Source organism: Rhinolophus sinicus, chromosome 3 (genome assembly GCF_057876585.1).
Source record: "Rhinolophus sinicus isolate RSI-liver-muscle chromosome 3, RSI-T2T, whole genome shotgun sequence".
Lineage (NCBI taxonomy): Eukaryota > Metazoa > Chordata > Mammalia > Chiroptera > Rhinolophidae > Rhinolophus > Rhinolophus sinicus.
Window position 1 is genome coordinate 99529712 of NC_142503.1, and position 10356 is coordinate 99540067.

The 10356-nt window shown below is 40.0% G+C and overlaps 1 protein-coding gene across 9 annotated transcripts in view; it reads right to left on the reverse strand.

Annotated features, from left to right (window-relative positions):
- The window catches only part of CRCP (CGRP receptor component), a 35214-nt gene extending 26895 nt beyond the window's left edge, over window positions 1-8319 (reverse strand). The window contains exon 1 of one of the 9 annotated variants that reach the window (XM_074328488.2): window positions 7977-8319. In XM_074328488.2, coding sequence (XP_074184589.1) covers window positions 7977-7984 — 8 coding nt within the window. In that variant the 5' untranslated portion in view covers window positions 7985-8319. Of the gene's footprint in view, window positions 1-7557; window positions 7575-7787; window positions 7930-7976 lie in introns of those variants that run through there. The other 8 variants (XM_074328489.2, XM_074328487.2, XM_019718516.3 and 5 more) reach the window with 8 other exon arrangements.
- Window positions 8320-10356: the final 2037 nt, after the last annotated feature.

The following is a 10356-nucleotide window of genomic DNA, read 5'->3' on the forward strand; positions in this document are numbered from 1 at the left end:
ATTCTAAACCCAGCTCTGCTGTACATTAGCTATGTGAATTTGGACAGGTAGTTTAACCTCTCTATGCTTAAATTTCCTCATCTATAAAGTAGCAATTATAGTACCAACTTCATAAGCTTGTTTACAGTATTACATTGAAATATGTCAGGTACCTGAACACAGAAAGTGGCACGTAAATGCCATCTATTGTCATTACTTCCTGTGCTGCCACCACCACCACTTGTTCTTGCCTCGTGAATCCATTATAAGGATGAAAAGAGAGCACAAATTTTTAAAGTGTAGCATAGTTCTTGGTACTTATTAAGATCTCCCTAAATGAAGGATACTATTTTTAAAAGATATCACTTAATCCTCATTAAAAATCCTGTGATGTAGAAACTATTATGATCTCTTCTTTATTGATGATGAAACTGAAGCTCAGAGTTAAACACCTGCTCAAGGTCACACAGCAAGAAGCCTAACTGAAGTGGAAGGTAACTATGGAATTGTGAAAAATTAGACAGGACTGGACAAATGGAAACCGGAGGTAATGCAGAAACCTGAAAATTCAGGAAGGAGTTTGGACTTGACATAATGTGCAACAAAGACTACTGTATGTTCTGAAACCAAGAGTGAGGCTATATAATGAAAATGATGATACCAAATTTCAAAAATATGGATAAAATAGATGGGTGATTTCCCCCATCAATAAATAAAGCGAAACTACTAGGTGGCTCACGTAAGGATAGGACGTGACCGAGGCCTTATCAGCACGAGAAGCTTACCAGTCATTCAACAAATAGCTGGGGTTTCACAGAAGTGCTGCTTTGCCCAAATGACCACAAGTGCACTCAGGTCACAAAGAATGTCATATTTAAAAGGAATCTACCATAGGAAGGACAATGCATAATCAGTGTATTGATATGGTTCATTTAAAATTGAAAATGACAAATCAAACCACATGTCATCTTTGCCTGCATAATCAGGAAGTCAGCCCACAAGGCTTCCTCCCATCTTTGGCAGAAATTGAGTTATAAGTCCCTGGGTGCCCTACAATACACAGCAACTAAGACATCCCTGACTGGAACAAACTGGGGGAAAAATTCAAATGTTATTTTTCTTCAAGGCTAATGGATCTATCCCAAGTGCCATTGTTACAACTTCATTTCCAAATCATGGTTCCTACGGTCATGCAGAATATTCCATGCCTTGGGAAATCTGTCCCTGGCTCTTTCAAGTTATTACCTCACTGCTCAAGTCAATATTGTTAATGCAAGAATCCAAAGAGCATCACCTGCCTTTTCTAGAACCAATATCTGAAGAAGGGAAATTCTCTCTGTTTATTTTAATGAACCTCTGTTTTGGTGCCAGGAGCACAATGGATGTTTAAATAGCACCGTATCCTGCAGAATCTGGCTGGCAGAAGCTGATTAAGTCATTGATCCTTTTATTAGGAAGAGAATTATTTTTTTAATCCAGCTAAATACTAATGTAGTAAATGCCAATATATGCTAGGCCTTCCTTTATTTAGTAAAATGTCAATAACTGTACAGTATCTACCTTTTATGAAGTCCTAAATGAACTGTGTGTACAGGGAAATTTTTTAAGGCAGTTTTTATCCTAAAGAAGTTACTGTAAGCACCACTAAGTGGCAGGTTGTTGGGAACAGGATATGGTAAGATTTGACAATCAAGTTTAACAGCACCAACAATGATGACGTGATGGACTGAGAGAGACACTCCTTATAGCAATCCTGTCAAAATATGTTTAATTTGAATCTAGCCATGAAGATATAATCAGACAAATTCAAATTCAGGAATATACTTCAAAACAGCTGGCCTAGATTTTTCAAATATCAATGTCGTTTGTCAAAATGCCAATGTCACACAAAAAAGGCTAGGAAACTATTCTTAGAATAAAGATTAAAGAAACATGACAACTAAACGCAATGTGTGATTCTTGACTGGATCCTAAATCGGTTTAAAAAAAAAAAAAAAACCAACTAAAACAACATTATTGGGACAACTGGAGAAATGTCAACACAGGTTGTTATTTTAGCAATGGTGGTTGTATCAGTGCTAAATTCCCTGGGTACGATCATGGTATTGTAGTTACACAGGAGAATGCCTTTATAAGATTAGGTAAAATGACCTATCTACAATATCTACATAGTTCAGTGACGTGTGTGCAGGAGCCAGAAAGCAAATGCGCACGTGTAAGAGAGGTAAGGTAAATATATCAAAATGTTAACAAATGCTGACTCTAGGCAAAGGGTATAAAGGTCAGTGTGGTACTCTTTTTGCAACTGTTGCATGGATTTGAAATTTTTCAAGGTAACATGTTGAGAAAAGTAAAAATGTACAACAAAAGCATTCCACCAGGTTAAACACGCAACATTTGTATAACTTATAATTGAGGACATAAAATGATTTTCCTTCAGTGTTTTTTAGGGTAACTAGAATCCGTCAGTTACCACCTCTGTCAATTATATTTACAAGCTGTTGATCCCTACCTAGCAGGAATTGTCTGCTCTATAGCTAACATTTCAATATCACGTAATACAGGGGTGTCCAAACTGTGGCCCGCGAGCCAACTGCAGCCCGCAATCCATTTTTAATTGGCCCGCAGCAAATTCCAAAAATATATTTAGTTTACTTAATAAACCAGGGGAGGCAACACGTACTTTACCTCGAGTGAGTGGCCCGACTGTTCGTGTATTTTACTGCATATGGCCCTTGGTGAAAAACATTGAAAAAGTTTGGACACCCCTGATGTAATATATTTACAAACATTCAGACTTTTAGTAACTGCCCACCTACCCAAAACTCCATATTCTCTTGTAGGACTTGGATTATTACTGATTTTTTTTACAGGTGTTTAAAGCAAATACACCAAGTGAATTTTAAAGATTGTCTAAATCTATACTTATAGGCAGGCAGTCACTTAATTTCCTTAAGTAATGAATTAATTGACTGAAGTTTACTTGCTGTTTGAAATTTAACCTGCAAATTTTGCTTAACTGGCTGAATCAATTTAACAGATGTAAACAACTACTTTCTAAAACCGAATTCTGAAAAACAGAACAGAATGATCTATTGGCAGACTTTCCTTAGAAACACACACATACACAAAAAGCCCATGCAAACAGTACCTACTAATTGCCACATAGCTAACTCTTACGAAAGCCATGACGACTGGAATTGCTCAAATTCTCCTATGTTCAACCTATGTTATCTATTCAAATCATGTTCGGAAAAACTAAACTCTGGTACAAGAAAACTGGGTGGCCGTCCAAGTCAATGAACAATTTAACCTGTAGCTTCTCTTGGGAGCTAACAAATAAGTATTCTCTTTCCAGTACTGTTACTGAATTGTTATAGGACTCATTAGTTAATTTCTTTAAACCTCAGTATTTTCAGCTATAAAATGAAGGAAATTCTGACAGTCTCTCAAAGAGATGGTACAGAAGATAAGTAGAGCCCATTTTCCTATGCATATTAAGTTCAAGAATAAAAGAGTGAACATAAGCTTTCCAGGTATATAAATAATCCTAAGGCCTTAGATAAAGTTAGACAAAAAGCAAATACCTTATATACAGTACATAAATACTTAATTTTGCTATGAAAATTCTGTATCCTTTTACCTGAGGAAGATAAGTTTCCAAATGATAGTCAAAAAGATTTTATTTTTAAATTCTGTCATTCAACCAAATAAAGCATAAATATTCCTATGAAAAAATTATAGTGTATGTCTAGTATGTATTATTTATCCAATAGTTATTTACTCAGTGACTGAAGGAAAAAAGTAGTAATAACTCAGGGGAGTTTTCCATTCATGCCTTCTTGCTCCAGGTCCTAGGAGTGACGGAAGTACAGTAAGTCTGCCCTCTCAGAGACTCAGGGCTCTACCGAAGATCCTAGGGACCACAAGCCAGAGGTTGCGCCTCAGGTTGGAGGCCAGGCATGAACTGGAAGTTAGGCCTCCAGACCTTTCCATTTAAGGGGCGCTTCTACTCCCAAATCACATGTCCACCTCAGAAAAACTCATTTTCCCATAAACTGCTAGCTTCAAAATTTTTGATTAGCTTCAATAAGAACTCCTTGGGAGAAGTGGAGAGATTGCTACAGAAGAAAAAACTCTTGATTCAAACCATTTCACTTAGGAAAATCAGAAAAATCTGTATACCTAGCAATTAGGAAGCTAGCTAATTAACTTACATTTATTGAATTAATGAAGTATTATTACTTCATTCAAGAAATATTTGCTGAATGCCTACTGTGTGCCAGATGCCGTGCTAAGCACTAGATGAACAGACATTGTTCCCTGCCTTCATAGTACTTACACTCTCGTGACAGAGACAAGGCATGAAACATACATGTAGTATAACTGGTAACTATTTAAGGGAAAAGTGAACCAGGGTGCTATAAAGAGACAAAAAGCAGCATTATTTTGCATTGAACAAAAAGGAAAGGCAATATTGAAAAGGGAGACTCAACTAGAGCTATCAAAAGGATAAGAAGAGGGCCGGACAAGAGAAAAAGTATACCAATGCAAAGGTCCTGAGGTAGGAAAGAGCTTGGAAGATTACAAAAACTACCCAACTGCCAGTGGAAAGTGTATTTCTGGGGGGGTGAGGACAGTGGCAAGAGCTTCGGTTGGTTGAGAAGGTGAGGTTATAAAGGATCTTAAATGTCCTAATAAGGAATGTAGTACAACAGAAAGCCAATGAAGGGTTTGGTGGGGGAGGTGGGGGTGACTTCATCCAATTAACATTTTAAGATCACTCTGGCTGCTGTGTGGAGAATAGAACAGGGGAGGAGGAGGCAAGATGGGGAGGAGGGGACAAGAATGAAAGCCAAAGGCTACTGCCTGCACTATACACAATAGCCAAGACATGGAAACAAACGAAATGCCCATCAGTAGATGACTGGATTAAGAAACTGTGGTACATTTATACAACGGAGTATTACACAGCCATAAAGATGAATGAAATCTTACCATTTGCAATGATATGGATGGACCTAGAGAACATTATGCTAAGTGAAATAAGTCAGACGGAGAAAGACAAATACCATATGATCTCATTTATATGTGGAATCTAAAGAAAAGAATAAACGAACAAACTAATCAGAAACAGTCTCAGAGACATAGAGGAAAACCTGAGGGCTGCTAGATGGGGGGGGGGGGGATAAAGGAGAAGGATGAGAGGATTAGAAAGCACAATCGGTAACCACAAGATTGCCACGGGGATAGGAAAGTCAGTTTAGGGAATATAATCAATAATGTTATAAAGATTTTATGGAGTATCCGATGGACACTTGTCTTATTACGGAGACCACTTTACGAATGGTGTAGATGCCTGATCACTGCACTGTACACCTGAAGCTGAAGCTAAATAATAATGAACGTCAACTATAATTTTATATATATATATATATATATATATATATATATATATATATATATATATATATATACAAGAAGTGGAGTACAGCATTAGGAATAGAGATGGTGGAAATGTAATGGTTGTGTGCGATGCCAGAGGGATAGTGGATGGGGGGAGGGGGGTTATCACTTTGTGAGGGATATAAGTGATAAATGTCTAACTATTACATTGTTTTGTACACCTGAAACTAATTTAAAAAAAAGGCTACTGCTTAATCCAGATCAGAGTTGGAGTAGAAAATTAGTATTGCACATAGTGAAAAGCAACTACATTAAAATATACTCTGAAGGTGATGACAGGACTAGCTGATGGACTGGATTTAGGGGTGAGGAAAAAAGGCTAGATTCTTGGGGTGGCCAGTGAGCTCAGTTGGTTAGAGCATGGTGCTAATAATACCAAGGTTGCTGGTTCGATCCCCACATGGGCCACTGTGAACTGCGACCTCCTTAAAAAAACAAGCTAGATTTTTGGTCTAAGCAACTGGATGAATGATGGGGGGAAAGGGCTAGAAATGTACTTTTGGGAATCATCAGCATATAGATGGGTACAATGACCATGGGAGAGAGTGTAGAGAAAAAGTGTCCCAGTATGAGCCCTAAGATACCTCAGCATTTAGAAGCCAAGAAAGGGAGGAAGGGGGAGCCAGGAAAGGAGACTGAGAAACAGTCTTCAGGAGGAAATCCAAGAAAGCACGTCAGAAAGCCAAGAGAGTTTCTAGTTTCTGTACCAACTGTTGCTAAGAGATCAAGAGAGTTAAGGCCAGAAAATCAGCCTTTGGAAGTGACAACACGGAGGGCTCAGGTGATCTTCACAGACCCATTTCTGTAGACTGGTGAGGATGAAAGCCTAACAGAATGATTGAGTGAATGAGGGGATACACAACACTTCTAAGTTTTGTTGTGATGGGAATGATGGGAAGCAGAAATGGAGCAGTAAGTGGACATGAATGTGGAAACAAGGAAGTTTTTAATATAGATAAATTAAAGCAGGTTTGTATGCTGACAGGAAATGCTCAGTAAACAGGGGAAAATTAATTAATAATGATGGTTTGAGGTAGAGTAATATGAACATTTTTCCAGTTGCAGATTAAACCCCATTAGTGAATAGCGAAATCAATTTAGTGGGTCAACATTCATTTTTAATAAATGAGAAGAAACTGAGAAAAGAATGAAGATGGGGAAAATATAAAATGGAGTCACTTTAACCAAGCTGCTAATTAACATTATGAAGGTTGAAGTATGAGAAAACGATTCTTTGTCTTTTCTTAACTAGTCCTGGACCTGAAACTTTGGAAATTTCTAGTCCTGCATCAATACCTGGATATATACCAGTCTGTTGAGTGTCAATGCCCAGACATACATCAAACCTGCAGATAACCCTCTGACTACCCCAAAGGACTCAGAGCAGACCTCTTGGCACTCATCCTCCAGACCATGGGCATCCATCATCCAGACCACCTGACATCTGACTGATAACTGTCCTGAACCAACCAGAGGGCCTAAAATGCAGGACTGTTTATTCTCAAGGATATGACTTTTACTATAAGAACTCAACTTTTCTTTCTTCTTCGGAACACTTCTCGGCAGTTTTGCCTAGCTGTGCTTCCAGTTAGGAAACTCTTAAGACCCTTTAATAAATCTTTTTATTTAAATATTTTTATTCATTTATTTCTAGCCAGAGCTTCCTGACTCTTTTTCAGTAGCTTTGACAATACCAAAGTGTACTGCATATGGTGAGTGTTGTTTCATGAAGTTTTCACTTAAGGTACATACACATATTGTGTGTTTTTTTTAAGTTTGAACAATAGTAGTACATATAACCATTAAACATGAGGCAAAGAACTTAAAGAAAAATGTATTAAACAATCAGTGCCAAAGATGACACAATATAGGTATGCGTACGAATTAATGTCAACCATGTGAAAACCCACATGCAGAGTAGCTGCAAAAGCTCCATTTTTGCATGTAGTACAATGAGCAAACATGGAAAAGACCAGGTGGAGTTAAACTGTCAGAATGGCTGTTTCTCTCTCTCTCTCTCCTCTGGTGTTTCCGTGGTCACAATCCAGGCTCAAGCACTTTCTTCTTCCCAGAAAACTCGCCTCTTCCCTCCCAGGGTTAACTGCTCCTCACCAAACTCGGGTGGCACTTCTCCTGAGTCAGGGCCGCCCAGGGGCCCACTGCCCCGGACAGTTTATCCGTCTCTCCCATAGGTATTGCCAGGGCGGACTCCAGGCTTTCTACCTTCTGAGTCCCCGCTCGGACACCCGGCCGGGCTCCCTATTGTGACTTAGAAGACGCTAGTAAATGAATGACGGAGGAGGCAGGCACCACGAAAGGCACTTGGCCCCAGTCCTACGCACCGGGTGCGAGTGCGGGCGGAGGTTCAGAAGGGCAAAGCGAGTCTCTTTCTTCCCCGCCTCCGCCGCGTCACTCTTCCCACAAGCCCGGGCTAGGGGTCGCCAGTGTCCCCGCCTCTCGGCCCCCAGCATGCAGCCGTCCCTCGCCATGAGCCTCGGCCCACAGCCGGAAACGCGCCCCGGGCAGCTTACACTTCCATGCCGACCCCGCCTCGTGGACTCCGGCCGCCAGCACACACACAGCCGCAAACCTCACCGCCAACGGCGCCGAACGCCAGGTCGCCACTCCGCGCGCCGCGGTGCACGTCGGGAGCGCCGCGCTGCACGCCGGGAGACCTGCGGCCCAGGCCGCACAGCCTTACGGCGGCTGCGCTCTCTTTCAGGTGTAGGTGCTTTTCACCCAGCCTGACGTCAGCCTGCGAAGCGTTCGCCTACAGAACTTAGCTCAAGTTAAGACTTCAAAGACGTCACCGCATTAGTAAACCTTTGCGACGTTAAGATCGCACCCCTCGGACAGTTATGGCTGGGGGTGAGGCGGCTCTGGGCTGCTGGAAATGAGCCTTTCACGAGCTGAGTGCTGGGTACGCGGTGTGTTCAGTTTTTGAAAATTCAGTGAGATGTACACTTATGTCCACGTTTCTGTATATATGTTTTAATTGAACAAGACATTTTAAAAGGGAAAAAAATCTCATCCTTCCTTCTCCCTGTTTCCATTCTTCCTTGAGAACGACTTGGCAAAAAAAAAAAAAAAAAAGTACGCATAAAGAGCCTAACCGTCAAGCACAGTCTGATCTTCCCGCCTTTCTAGGAACTTATCCAAAGGCAATTATCAGATGCTTTAAGAAAGATGAATGTGGGCCCACCCCCCTCAGGTGGTTAGAGCTCCGTGCTCCTAACTCCAAAGGCTGCTGGTTCGATTCCCACATGGGCCAGTGGGCTCTCAACCACAAGGTTGCCAGTTCAATTCCTTGACTCCCGCAAGGGATGGTGGGCAGCGCCCCCTGCAACTAGCAAGGGCAACTGGACATGGAGCCAAGCTGTACCCTCCACAACCAAGACTGAAAGGACAACAACTTGACTTGGGGGAAAAAAAAAAAAGTCCTGGAAGTACACACTGTTCCCCAATAAAGTCTTTTAAAAAATAATAATTAATTAAAAAAAAAAAGAAAGATGAATGTGTAGTGATGTTTTGGCTTGGAGATGGTCTAAATGCCCAACACTGGGGAATTAATGAATCATGTTTCAGTCATACAGTATAATATGCAGCCATGACAGGTGATGTAGCATATTAGGTACACTGGGGAAATGCTCAAGATAGGGTTTTTTAAAGATAGAAAATGATGTGGTGTGACCCTAACCTAAGGAAAAATAATGCACACATAGAAAAAATAAGGGTTTGGGAGGCAGAGCAACCTAATCTACCACATTTCAAGTCTTTTAGAAAAAAAAAAAAAGGGTTGGAGGTTGTGCTCGCTTCCGCAGCACATATACAAAACGGGTTGGAGGTTGATGTCTATTATTTTCTGGAATATATATATATATATATATATATATATATATATATATATATCTGAAATATTTCCTAAAGACTGGATGGAAATGTGCCAAAATATTAACAGTGGCAGGTGTCCTTAGATGATGAGTCAATTGCTATTTTTTTCTTTTTTATAGTTCTATGAGTTATCATTTACTAAACTCATTCTCTTCGTAAGGCCCTTGCTAAGCACTTTGCTATTCCATGATATTAACAGTTAATTGTGCAGGCTTTGAAGTCAGACAGCCTGTGATTCTGTTTACCTCCATCATTTTCTTAGGGACTGTTTGACCTTGAGAGATGACATAACCTCTCCTAACCTCAATTCCCTAATCTGAAAATCATAGATCTGTTAGGTAATCCTTATAATGTACCTGGCATGTAGTAAGGACTCAACAAATATTAATTACTGTGACAATACAACCATAACACTATATGAGGTCAGTCCCATCATTATTCAAATTTTACTATTGAGGAAATAGAGGCAGGCTTAGAGAGATTGCAATTCACCCAAGATCACTCATCTAAGAACTTGCCCAGCAGGGATTCAAACCCAGGGAATCTGAACAAATACAGGAGTTGTATTGAATTGTTAATAGTGACTGATGATTGGATAGTAAAATGTGCTATATTAATTCAATGCAATGCTATATTTAGCAATAAACGGAATGGAGTTACTGCTACATGCTACTACATGGATGACCCTCAAAAACATACTGAGTGGAAGAAGCCAGACACAAAAGACCAGATGTTTTATGATCCCATTTATATGAAATGTCCAACAATAGGCAAATCTATAAAGACAGAAAGTTAATCATTGGTGGCTTAGGGTTGGGAGAGGGGAGGCAATGGTAAATGACAGTTAATAGATACAGAGTTTCTTTGGGGGAAACAGTGATGTCCTAAAATTAGGTTGTAGTAATGGTTTCATACCCCTATAAATATGCTTAAGAAAAACACTGACTTGTAGACTTTAAGTGGGCGAATTGCATGGTATCTGAATTGAATATCCATAAAGCTGTTAAAAAATGTTTTACT